This window comes from Aquarana catesbeiana, linkage group LG04 (assembly GCF_042186555.1).
Source record: "Aquarana catesbeiana isolate 2022-GZ linkage group LG04, ASM4218655v1, whole genome shotgun sequence".
NCBI lineage: Eukaryota > Metazoa > Chordata > Amphibia > Anura > Ranidae > Aquarana > Aquarana catesbeiana.
The window spans coordinates 210,466,028-210,479,960 of NC_133327.1; the positions used below are offsets into that span (position 1 = coordinate 210,466,028).

The window sequence follows — 13,933 nt, forward strand, 5'->3', positions numbered from 1 at the left end:
GTTTTCAATCCATGTACTCACCCTATGGTCCATGCCAATGGACCTTACTTTGTACAGTAAACGTTTATGGGGAACTGTATCAAATGTTTTTGCAAAATCCAGATACACCACGTCTATGGGCCTTCCTTTATCTAGATGGCAGCTTACCTCTCCATAGAAGGTTAATAGATTGGTTTGGCAAGAACGATTCTTCATGAATCCATGCTGATTACTCCTAATGATACCGTTGTCATTACTAAAATCTTGTATATAGTCCCTTATCATCCCCTCCAAGAGCTTGCTTACAATTGATGTTAGGCTAACTGATCTGTAATTCCCAGGGATGTATCTTGGCCCTTTTTAAAATATTGGTGTTACAATGGCTTTTCTCCAATCAGCTGGTACCATTCCAGTCAGTAGACTGTTCGTAAAAATTAGGAACAATGGTCTGGCAATTATTTGACTATTATCTATTATGATCTTTGCAAGTTTTTTGAATAAAGGCCTCTACGATCTGTGGGATGTCATTTGGATTGAATCACTGTCTGCCAAGCTACTAGACTGCATGCTAAGCTATCTCACCACAACTGGATAAGTTCCAGAGATCACACTTTGAGTGTTTAGATTGCTAAGGCAGAACAGTCAAAAAATCTCGTTTAGCTCAAACAAGAAATAATTTCGCTCCAATGGCTCCAGTCAAAATCTCATCAATAGCTCTAGGATACACTACAAAATGTGATGTTATCCTGTATATACAGCAGCTTAGGACAGTGTAGCCCTTGTCATACAAGTCTGCGCAGGCCTGCAAGCTAATCACAGCAACTTACAGCCGACAAGAGAGCAATAATCCAGTGTTTTTCTAAAGAGACTGTTATACAAGTCAGTTGAGGAGATTTACTAAAACGGGTGGACACAGAATATAGTGCAGTTGTGCATAGTAACCAATCAGCTTCTAGGTTTTATAGTTAAAGCTTAATTGAACAAGCTGAAGTTGGAAGCTGATTGGTTACTATGTACAGCTTCACCAGATTATGTGCAATCCAGTTTTAGTAAATCACCCCAAATGTGTTTATTATATATGTATTCATTAGAAACTGCCTGCATTGCCACATGCCATTCTGATTTCTGCTTCTGATAACTTCTCAGAAAAATGAGAGAGAAAGCAGTCTTTGCTCAAACACACACAGAGCTAAGCAAGTAATACTTTTCTCAGAGACTGCCAGTTAATGCTTTCTTTGTCAATGCAACACCAATGCAAGACATTACATTTAGAATGGAGGCTGAAACACAGCAAGAGACAGATTTTTTTTTTATAGATCAGGAAGTAAGCAGACAAGGTAAATGCCTAAATCACCCTGCCAATGTTAAGTGGTTTGTCTCATCCATGTAAACTGATACATTCTGCTAGAGAGCTTTTGCTTTTGAAAAACAACAGACTTGCTGGCTGGATCACCAGATGAACATAGACGAGAGAAAGCCTAAAAAGAAAACAAATACAGCCATCACATCTAAGATATGGTATGCTGCAATATAATACATTCCTGCTATTGGGTTTAATACTGCTTTAAATAGGTTAACCTCTTAAAGTGGAACAACACTGAAGAGTCACAGGAAGAATTAAAGGCATTTAATGAGCTTATTCTAGAGAGAGACAGCTTAGAATCACACAACTTCATGAATCTAAATCTCACTGCTCTGCATCTACATGACACTCCTACAGATCTACCAAGTCTTTACAATCAAGATCTTCCACTCTCAGTCAACAACTTATTAAAGTCCATGCCGATGCTGAAGCTTCTACAATTAAGGCAACCTTTGAAAGAGAGATGGAAGGTTAAAGGTTTTAGAGATCATGCGTCTTCTCATCTCTCAGTACTCCAGGCTCTTGCACCACAGCAGAAGACAATACATCTTGCCATGAGGTTAATCAATTACCTTCTACCAAGCATACTGCTCCACAGCTACAACTCAACATGGCAATCAACTCTAAGTCAGTGTTAGGTTTGAACGCCTTTCCACCACCATTCCTCTCAAAGTCGCTTAATCTAAGTACACCAGACAATGTAACTGACTTTGATCAACATGCAGCTGTGCATTCAAAGTCTAAATACACAGACATGTCACTGTTTGCTAAATACATGCTTCACAAAGAACTCACCAAGAAAGGTCCCACTAAGGTTGAGGACAAACTAGAAAACCACAGAGGTAGGAAATCCACGTCAATCAGTGAACTAAATGTAACAACTACAGAAGACCTAGATCTGCCTATCAGGTGGCTGAGTCCTTAATTCACTGAACAAATTAAAAGACTCAAAGCTGTTTACAGTACATTGACAACCTTGCCGTAGGTGCTTGGGACAGACATGAGCGTAGACTTGGCAGTGCAGAAGCCATTGAGGATGCTCTGCTTGCAAACCTTCCTAAAAAATATGCCAGAGACATTCTAAAGTTTCAAGAGCCCAGTGACCTTCTATTATACTTCTTCAATTCAAGGTACACATAAGAAAAAAAAAAGTTTGCTTTCCTCTCTTTCCTACTTCTGTGAGTTAAATAGGGGAATTGCAGATACTAAGAATGATCCATGTTTCTCCTTAGGGGAGTCCAAACCTCTTGGTCCTCCTTCCCTAAGGCCTCCAAGCCAACGCATTCCACATAGAGACCAGAGAGGTCCACTGTCTGTGGAAAGGATATTCTACCAGAACCTACTCCAGTCTCTGAAAAGACTAATCAGAACAAGAAAAGCAAGAACCCAAAATGCCAATGTCCCATACATAACAAACCACACCCAATTAGGAGGTATATTAGCTTCAGAAAGAAACCGTTGCAAGAACACAAAGAACTTTTAAAGAAACTTGGGGTTTGCTGCAAATGCTGTGCTTACACAGAACACCATGCTAAAGACTTTAAGGCTACTACTAAGTGCATAGAATGTGATAGATATGATCACATGCACGTGTTTCATCCACTTCAAGACAGTCCCAATCTGTCCATAGGTAACCATCGTGAGGCAAAGCATGACAGGGAAAGCACACACCAAACAGTGCCTCATACTTCAGATTTCTCTACATGTACAGATGTCTGTGGAGAAGGACAAATCTTGTGCCAAAATATGCATACTTCGTGTATACTCCAAGGGTTAACCTGAAAAAGTTCTAGATGATCAGAGTAACAGGTCTTTTGCAAAATCAAAGCTTCTTGGACCTGTTAAACATAACAGAAGATGCCTTACCATTAGGGATGAGCTTCGAGTTCGAGTCGAACTCATGTTCGACTTGAACATCGGCTGTTCACCAGTTCGCAGAACAGCGAACAATTGGGGGTGTTCGCGGCAAATTCGAAAGCCGCGGAACACCCTTTAAAAGTCTATGGGAGAAATCAAAGGTGCTAATTTTAAAGGCTTATATGCATGGTATTGTCATAAAAAGTGTTTGGGGATCTGGGTCCTGCCCCAGGGGACATGTATCAATGCAAAAAGAAGTTTTAAAAATGCCAGTTTTTTCGGGAGCAGTGATTTTAATCATGCTTAAAGTGAAACAATAAAAGTGTAATATTCCTTTAAATTTCGTACCTGGGGGGTGTCTATAGTATGCCTGTAAAGGGGCGCATATTTCCCGTGTTTAGAACAGTCTGACAGCAAAATTACATTTCAAAGGAAAAAAGTCATTTAAAACTACTCGCGGCTATAATGAATTGTCGGTCCGACAATACACATAAAAGTTCATTGATAAAAACGGCATGGGATGGATGGAACCCCGAACCAAAATTAAAAAAAAAAAATGGCATGGGCGTCCCCCTAAATTCCATACCAGGCCCTTCAGGTCTGGTATGGATATTAAGGGGAACCCCGCACCAAAATATTTTAAAAAAATGGCATTGGGGTCCCCCTCAAAATCCATACCTTGACTCTCCAAAGCTTAACTAGACACTGGGGTTGATTTACTAAAGGCGAAAAGACTGTGCACTTTGCAATGGCAGTTGCTACACAGCTTAGTAAACATGAAAAACATATGAAAAAAATAACAACAGATCAGTAGATATAGGCACCAGAAAATAAAAGTAAATCTTGACTGTTTTTGTAAACCTTAAACCTTAACAGTCCCCTACCATTTTTCAAGGCTCTTTATTGTTAAGCAAGACTGCCCATCAAATTAAACCAACAATAGAAAGGCTTAGCACTATTACAGGAAAAGTTAAGAGTGGTACAAAACCTGAGCTGCATAGATCTCTGAATCTGCTGATTTTTTTTTGAGCAATGGACAATGGACAAGGTGAGTATTTACAGCCTTTTTTAATTGCTTTGATTGGAGTTTTACTATTTATATTTCACGGCACATTGACTTTATTTCGAACTATTAACAGCTACCGTATTTATCAGCATATAACACGCACAGGCGTATAACACGCACATTCATTTTAAGAGCGAAGTTTCAGGAAAAAAACTGAAATTTTAAATAAGGAACTTTGAAGCAAAATAAGGGTCAGTGCCCATCTGCAGCCTCACCATTACCATCAATGCAGCCTGATCAATGCCCGCCTGCAGCCTCACAAGTGCCATCAATAGAGCCTTATTAGTCCACATCAATGCTGCCTCGCCATTGCCATCAATGCAGCAGCCTCGCCATTGCTATCTATTGACTTCCTATTACAGAGGCCGCCAAGTAAACAGGAGATTCTCACTGTATGTAATCTGACGGCACTCGTCCCTCCCCCGCCCCCCCCTGTTGCCTCCGAGGCAGCCGAAATTGTAGTATTGGTGTATAACACGCACACGCTATTTGCACCCAATTTTCATGGTGAAAAAGTGAGTGTTATACGCCAATAAATACAGTACTTAAAAATGGCAGAAGTGATGGTGGGCTGAATATTTGCCTGTCATTAGATATTTTGAAATAAGAAGGCAGAAATCACAAATAATTAAAAATAATAATAATAAAAAAAATCCCTCTCTCTCTCTCTCTCTCTCTCTAAGCATAAATAGGAATATTAATAAAATTAAACAAATGACTTACTCAAATGTTGGCCTCGCATGTGACCATCCATACAGATTGTGCACATCATAGTGCCTTACTGGGGTGCCATCAGGAAGGAATTGTTGACTGTCCATGCATATTGTCTTGTGATTCAACCCCATATTTTTTGAGTCCAAAACTACAAAACAATATAATGTTAAACCAATATCTGTATTTAATTCAACATTTTTACATGAACACATGTACGCTGCATTGTCTTAAATGGGTTGTATGTTAAGGTTCAATGTTAAGTTCTTTGTTAAGGGTTAAATTATTTAAGCTTACTAAAGCCAATTTGTTTTGGGTACAGTGGGGAAAAGTTGAAACCCTTGTCCCACAGACACACCAGGAAGTAAAAGGAAATCTTTCAGAAACACCCTTGTAGATGGTATTTAACAGAACAGATAGCCTTAACTGAAAATTTACTGCTCTGTTATTGTTTCTTTGATTAGTGTAAACTTTGGGATTTCCAATTACTTTCTGTTCCACTGACAATAGTCACAAAGAATCTCCCAAGTGGGAGCAAAGGCATAAATCCAACAGAGGTCTCAACGCATCACCAATCTAAAGACTAAAACATTTTTTTTTCGATTTGGATATACAATTTATCTTCCACCCTTCCTCATCAAAATAGACATATTAACAGTATAGGGTCTACCTATGTTATACTTGCTATGCATTTTCCAAAATAAATATTTTACCAATATCTTGAAATAAATCAGATACTACTAGCTACAACCTCATTAGTGAGCCATTCAGTAGAATGAAGTAGGAAGCAGGATCATGTGACATGATTTAATAATTTAAAACAAAATCATTTAAAACACAATATACCCTTTTTACATTTGTTCAATAAAGGGATAATGCATTTAGAATTTGGTGCTACAATGTGATATACCTACTGCAGAAAGAAAATAATTGTTGGAGATAAACTATAGGGTCATTCAGACCTCTTTAAGCAACAAAAGGCCCTTATTGTGGCTCATGTTTGTAAAGGTAATTAGTAGCTTTGTTCCTTGAAGTATATATTATTTACATTTTTTAATACAGAATTGATGTGTTTTATCCTCAAAATTCATCTCATGGTTAGTGGGGCTGATATTTGATGAGATCATGAACTACTGTGGGGATTGATAAACAAGTGTGGATATACAATTGGTAATTATAATTATATATATTTTGTTTTGTGGCAAACTTCATATATAGCGGTAAGTTATGCAAGTCTTCTTAATGTGGACTCCATGTTGCGTAGTTATACCTGACATGTGGTCTTGTTTTGTTTTACAATTTTAGAACTGGTACCCATTTTGCCGCTTTAGTGTGAGGTATATAGAAGTGTGAATTGACCATTATGTTGTGGTACTAGTGTGCTGGGGCTGTTCCTGCTGGTGTGGTTTCCTATTTGGGCCTACCTCCTGGGTCTTCTTCCCTTCTGCCTACAATGGGGTAAATACAGTCCTGTCTATATTTATGAACTTTTTGATGACATGTTCCATAATTTATTCTTTTATAGTTTTGATTTCTGTTTAGAAAAAAATAATTTTAGCTGCTTGCCGACTATCGGAACACACACAGGACTATGTAAACAAGGCAGAGCTCTGTTATGTAAAAGAGGAAGTAATGGATTTACTTTCCCCGCAAAGCAGGGAATGAAATAGATTACTTCCTCTAGTAAAAGCACCACATTCTATACACATAAACACTGGCTAGGCACACATTTAACCCTTTGATCGCCCTAGATGTTTAACTGCTTCCCAGCCAATGTAATTAGTGCAGTGACAGTGCATATTTTTAGCATATATCACGGTATTAGTGTCATTGGTTCCCAAAAAGTGTCAAAAGTGTCAGAATGTCTGCCGCAATATTGCAGTCCCGCTATAAGTCGCTGATAACTGCTATTACTAGTAAAAAAAAAATCTCCCAGAGTTTGTAGACGCTATAACTTTCGTGCAAAACAATTAATATACGCTTACTGGGATTTTTTTACCAAAAATATATACCAGAATACATATTGATCTAAATTTATGAAGGAATTTGATTTTTACATTTTTTTATTGGATATGTTTTATAGCAGGAATTAAAAAATATTATCTCCCATAGTGCAAACCAATTAATATACGCTTACTGGGATTTTTTTTTTACCAAAAATATATACCAGGATACATATTGATCTAAATTTATGAAGACATTAGATTTTTACATTTTTTATTGGATCTGTTTTATAGCAGAAAGTAAAAAAAATATATATTTTTTTAAATTGTCGTTTTTTTTTTTGTTTATAGCGCAAAAAATAAAAACCGCAGAGGTGTTCAAATACCACCAAAAGTAAGCTCAATTTGTGGGAAAAAAAGGACACACATTTAATTTGGGTACAGTGTCACATGGGTGCACAATTGTCAGTTAAAGTAACGCAGTGTCGTATCGCAAAAAACGGCGTGTCATGAAGGGGGGTAAATCTTCCGGAGGTCAAGTGGTTAAAATTACACACATGTTGGGCTCCTGAATAACTGGATTTAATCCAAATAACACGTTGAGCCCTGTAATTTCAAGATGTAACATCTGTTGAGTAAGATGCATTATCCCTTTATTGTACAAATGTAAAAAGGGTGTATTGTGTTTTACCTGATTATGTTTTGTATATGACTCTTTTTAAAGATGGAATACTCTTTTATGATACTGTATATGTGATGTAATAAAATAAATAATTTGTATTTTTTAATAGACGTGTTGTGCCTTAAAAATCCTCTCCAGTATTTTTTCCTCTTTTTGTCCTTTTTGTGTGTGGCGCATTTAGTCAACTGTAGGTTAACTTTATGTATTCTGGAGAATACAATTATACAAGCAATATCAAACCATTTCTATATTTAGATTTTTCAGAAAAATGCCCAAAAACTTTTAGCAGCCTCAAGCTCTGTTTCACATGCTGGAAGATGTGTAAGATATATATATATATATATATATATATATACTGTATATATGCCAAAGCCACCTCAGTCTCTTTGTTCTAGGCATAGAGCTATAAACATAAAGAACAGTCAGTCCAGTCAATCATTCATGCTGTTTCTTTGGATCAGCTGCAGCCCTAAACAGAAGTGCAATGGAGGACCTAAGGTGGGGTAACAGTCCCGGCTAATTCAGGGAAAAACAACAACAATTAGACAAGGTTTTTAAAGGACTGTCTGTACACACGATCAGAAAATCGGACGAAAATACCCTTTTCGAAGGGATCATTGGGTAATCTGATCATTAGTACACAGCTTTCATTCGAAAGTACACGAAGGGACAAAAACGAATAAAAAAATTCATACGATACCAGATCGTACGATTTTCATTTAATCAGTACAGTGTTCATCCGAAAATATAATACAAATGCAATACAATACATTACATCACTTCCAAATTTTTATTCTGTCGTACCAGAATTTGTGTACTTTAGTGTCTACTTTTTTTTTTGATATGGAGACTATAATAAAAAAATAAATAAAAAAACGGACGATCATTCATCCAATAATCTCATCATGTGTACCAGGCTTAATCCATCCCATGTCCTTTTTTTTCCAACAAGGAGTTCAGGTTTGTTGCAGTCTACCCCTTAACATAAGATTTTTGCTCAGATGATGTTTATTGCCAGATCATTAACATATATACAATTTTTAAAGCAAGGACAAATAAATATAAAATATAAAAACAAAGATTTTACATGGCATGTAAGGGGGGAAATTCAAAGTTTGGTTTCGGCAACCAGTGACTGATCCATGAACGAAGCTTGCTGGTTCATTCATGTCCTGAAAACAAAATATACAAAAAATGCATAAAAACACTATAAACATAGGAGCTCCCATTCACAAATATATGCAAAAGACACACAGAATAACAATATACCTGAATAATCTCTGAAAGAGATTAGAGACTATTCATCTAGCAAAGTAAATGTTACTGGATAAGATCCCCCACATTCATTAGAATTTACTTTACAAAGTGAGCATTCACTTTGCTAAGAGAACAGCCTCTACTTTTTTAGTAAGTCGATCATATTAAGTATGTGCAACATATATCACCGCATCAGAGTTCTATTTCAAGTGTACTAATATATTATAGCTGAATGGATGGATTGATAGAAAAAAAAGCACATTTTGTTTGGTGCTACTGATGCTACTCAGAAACTGAGTACTCAGAAACTGAATTGAATTTTCATAGCTTCTAGTGATAAGTGCACCATGAAAATGTAGCACATCTGATTTGTAAACCTGAATATTGGAGCAGCTAAACTTACTGATAATTGCTACACATAATAAAAAACGGGATAATTGCTACAGTAAAAAAAAAAAAATCAAATCAAATCTTCAACTTTTTAGCTCTGGCTTCCCAGTTTAAAAGCATGTATAGAATAAGTCACATGAAGCCCTACTTTCATGATTAGTAAAGAATAAATATGTGCATTATCTATCTCTGCTTCTGCAGTTTCTACTGAAATAGTATGGGATTCTGAAAATAGACTGCTTTTTTTTTTGGTGGAGCGAGTGACCCATTAGTAATAAATACCCATTACTATGGAACAACCCAATAGCCTCCTGACTTTGAAAACTAATTTGATCAGCATCGCTATGGAAATTATTTTGTCCTATAATCAAACAATGTAAATATAATTAATAGAATCAAAACTTACAATCCATATGCCATCAAACCTAATATGTTTTTCTCTGAATTCCCGCATTTCTTGTTTCCACCATTCTGCAGTGACATTCTTAAAAAAATCTGGGAATGCCGTGTGGGCTCTAAATCGCTAAAAAAAAAAAAAACACCAGGATAACAGACATAAAATCATTACCCTAAAATCTTCTGTTAACTAGGTAAGTGTGAATACACTCCAATCAATATAGGACATACACACATATAAACAGCTAGATCTGAGGGTTTTTGAACAAAAGAGGTAGTTCAAACTGCAATATACAGTGGGGACGGAAAGTATTCAGACCCCTTTAAATTTTTCACTCTTTGTTATATTGCAGCCATTTGCTAAAATCATTTAAGTTCATTTGTTTTCCTCATTAATGTACACACAGCACCCCATATTGACAGAAAAACACAGAATTGTTGACATTTTTGCAGATTTATTAAAAAAGAAAAACTGAAATATCACATGGTCCTAAGTATTCAGACCCTTTGCTCAGTATTTAATAGAAGCACCCTTTTGATCTAATACAGCCATGAGTTTTTTTGGGAAAGATGCAATAAGTTTTTCACACCTGGATTTAGGGATCCTCTGCCATTCCTCCTTGCAGATCCTCTCCAGTTCTGTCAGGTTGGATAGTAAACGTTGGTGGACAGCCATTTTTAGGTCTCTCCCGAGATGCTCAATTGGGTTTAAGTCAGGGCTCTGGCTGGGCCATTTAAAAACAGTTACGGAGTTGTTGTGAAGCCACTCCTTCGTTATTTTAGCTGTGTGCTTAGGGTCATTGTCTTGTTGGAAGGTAAACCTTCGGCCCAGTTTGAGGTCCTGAGCACTCTGGAGAAGGTTTTCGTCCATCCCTGTACTTGGCCGCATTCATCTTTCCCTCGATTGCAACCAGTCGTCCTGTCCCTGCAGCTGAAAAACACCCCACAGCATGATGCTGCCCCCACCCTGCTTCACTGTTGGGACTGTATTGGACAGGTGATGAGCAGTGTCTGGTTTTCTCCACACATACTGCTTAGAATTAAGGCCAAAAAGTTCCATCTTGGTCTCATCAGACCAAAGAATCTTATTTCTCACCATCTTGGAGTCCTTCAGGTGTTTTTTTAGCAAACTCCATGCAGGCTTTCATGTGTCTTGCACTGAGGAGAGGCTTCCGTCGGGCCACTCTGCCATAAAGCCCCGACTAGTGGAGGGCTGCAGTGATGGTTGACTTTCTACAACTTTCTCCCATCTCCCGACTGCATCTCTGGAGCTCAGCCACAGTGATCTTTGGATTCTTCTTTACCTCTCTCACCAAGGCTCTTCTCCCCCGATAGCTCAGTTTGGCTGGATGGCCAGCTCTAGGAAGGGATCTGGTTGTCCCAAACGTCTTCCATTTAAGGATTATGGAGGCCACTGTGCTCTTAGGAGCCTTAAGTGCAGCAGAAATTTTTTTGTAACCTTGGCCAGATCTGTGCTTTGCCACAATTCTGTCTTTGAGCTCTTCAGGCACCTCCTTTCACCTTATGATTCTCATTTGCGCTGACATGCACTGTGAGCTGTAAGGTCTTATATAGAAAGGTGTGTGGCTTTCCTAATCAAGTCCAATCAGTATAATCAAACAAAGCTGAACTCAAATGAAGGTGTAGAACCATCTCAAGGATGATCAGAATACATGGACAGCACCTGAATTAAATATATGAGTGTCACAGCAAAGGGTCTGAATACTTAGGAGTAAAATAGAAAACACCGCGCTAACCAGTAAAATGAATGAAAGCTGCTGCATACAGTTTGACAAAAACAACAAAATAGGCATATGGAAAAATGCAGCGCATGTACAAATGAATATAGACCTATATTCATTTGTACATGCGCTGCATTTTTCCATATGCCTGAATACTTAGGACCCTGTGATATTTCAGTTTTTCTTTTTTAATAAATCTGCAAAAATGTCAACAATTCTGTGTTTTTCTGTCAATATGGGGTGCTGTGTGTACATTAACGAGGAAAAAAATGAACTTAAATGATTTTAGCAAATGGCTGCAATACAAAGAGTAAAAAATTTAAGGGGGTCTGAATACTTTCCGTCCCCACTGTACATTTATCAATAGGGTTACATAAGATATACAAATTACACACTAAACAGTATTTACAAAACAATGTACACTATAAGTACACTGGGTTACATGATATATACAAATTACACACAAAACCATATTTACAATACAATGTACATTACAAGTGTGAAATGAGTTTAATTCTGAGCTTTAGATGTCACTATACATAGCAAATCTATATTGGGTGCAGCCTGATTGGATTCAAATAAGGCTGCTGTTTATATAACCCCTATGAGATGTGATAAGGGAAAGACAATGACCAGACCTTTGAAGTGGAAAAATGTTTACAGAGACACCAACAGGGAAGCCAGGAATGGTTTGAAGCTGAAACACACTCAATGGTTTAACCGCTTCTGGACCAGCCGCCGCAGTTATAATGCGGCAGGTTGGCTCCCCTGTATGAAACCACGTAGCTGTACAATGGCCCGCGGGGTCCGGATAGCAGGCGAGCGAGCGCCCGCAGCACAGCAGGGGTGCCGATGCTCGTGGACAACAGTCACGATGACCGCCGGCCACGAGCGATCGTGTGCAGGAGACACAGAACAGGGACGAGTGAGTGTAAACACACACATCCCTGTTCTGTTACGAGTGACAGATCGTGTGTTCCTATTAGCTAGGAACCAGGATCTGTCACTTCCTTTAGTTAGTCCCTCCCCCTTCAGTTAGAATCACCTAGCAGGGAACACAGTTAACCCCTTCACCGCCCCCCTAGTGTTAACCCCTTCACTGCCAGTGACATTTTTACAGTAATCAATGCATTTTTAATCGCACTGATCGCTGTATTAATGGCAATGGTTCCAAAAATGTGTCAAAATTGTCCGATCTGTCCGCCATAATGTCGCAGTCACGATAAAAATCGCAGATTGCCACCATTACAAATACATACATAATAAAAATGCTTGTGGGAAAAAAAGGACGTCAATTTTGTTTGGGTGCAACATCACACGACCGCGCAATTGTCAGTTAAAACGACGCAGTGCCGAATCGCAAAAAACGCTCTGGTCAGGAATGAGATAAATTCTTCCGGGGCTGAAGTGGTTAAATATATCCCCATCTAGCTAAAATACATTTCTAATTACAATATAATTTACATATGTTAATAGATATTTTACATAAATTCATTATCTAACAAAACCATTTGATATACACGATATGTAATATATTTTGTTAGCCCTATTTATATAGTTTACAAATCTCTTATAAGAAGTAAAGAACCTTCTACTTTCTTTTTTTTTTTTATTAAACTGAAAGGTGGTGATTATTCCTTATAATAAACAACTCTCATCTGAACACATTGCGGCTAATACTGTATACTAAAGGAGTAAAGCTTGTTTGCAAAGTGAATTTTCACTACATTTACAAAGTTAAGTGAAAATTATTTTGCAAAGTGAACTTGCTTTACTCCTTTAGTAGATCAGCCACATTCTGGGGAATTAATAGACACCCCTTTAGAACTCCCATTGTGCCTCTGCATGACAAATGTTGATGCAGTTGAAAGATACATGTACTGTACAGGTGCATACATTTGGAACAAGCATCGCCTGTGGAGGCACAATGAGGATTGAGTGCAGCTGAGCTCCCTCCTTGCCATTGCAGCTGTCACACAGACAGTGCAGTGGCCATGTAGTTGGGTAGCCAGAGCCTGAAAGGAATTCAGAGACACTAGTTTTCTATTGGGTCAGTTACTCTGATGGACAGCAGATAGTAGGCAGATCTATAGCCATATATAGGGAAAAAAAACGCACTAGATAAAAATAGCAAAAATGATTAAAAATTATATATTAAGAAGTCCAAACAGCAGCAGCTTATTGGCAAGATAACACAAACATATATCTATAAGCCATTGCTGATTTGGAGATCTATAGCCAGCAGACAGCCTGCTAGTGGATATATAATTTGCATACTGAGTTGCTGTCAATCACAAGAATATAGGGGACCGGGGGGGAACTAGTGCTTGCACTTCCCCATCAGGCACTGACCACTTTCAGCATCACTGGTTAATAGGATGGTAATAAAGTCAAGCCAACAGAAACCTTAACAATGTAGAGGTGGTCTTATTTACCTCCAGTTTTGTCATCTAAGAACCAAAGGAAATTATTTCTGAAATTACTGCAGCCATGCTCCTACTTTGTAAAAGTAAAAGTTGAACTATTAAGAAATTTCTGAATCTTTTA

General features: G+C 37.8%; 1 protein-coding gene across 2 annotated transcripts in view; it reads right to left on the reverse strand.

The window, feature by feature from the left end:
- The window catches only part of SI (sucrase-isomaltase), a 470,126-nt gene that overhangs the window by 48,005 nt on the left and 408,188 nt on the right, over window positions 1-13,933 (reverse strand). For both annotated transcript variants that reach the window (XM_073626133.1, XM_073626134.1), the window contains exons 57-59: window positions 9,655-9,771; window positions 8,689-8,773; window positions 4,989-5,127 (exon numbers count right to left, since the gene is read on the reverse strand). In XM_073626133.1, the coding sequence (XP_073482234.1) occupies window positions 4,989-5,127; window positions 8,689-8,773; window positions 9,655-9,771 (341 nt within the window). The remainder of the gene's footprint in view (window positions 1-4,988; window positions 5,128-8,688; window positions 8,774-9,654; window positions 9,772-13,933) is intronic.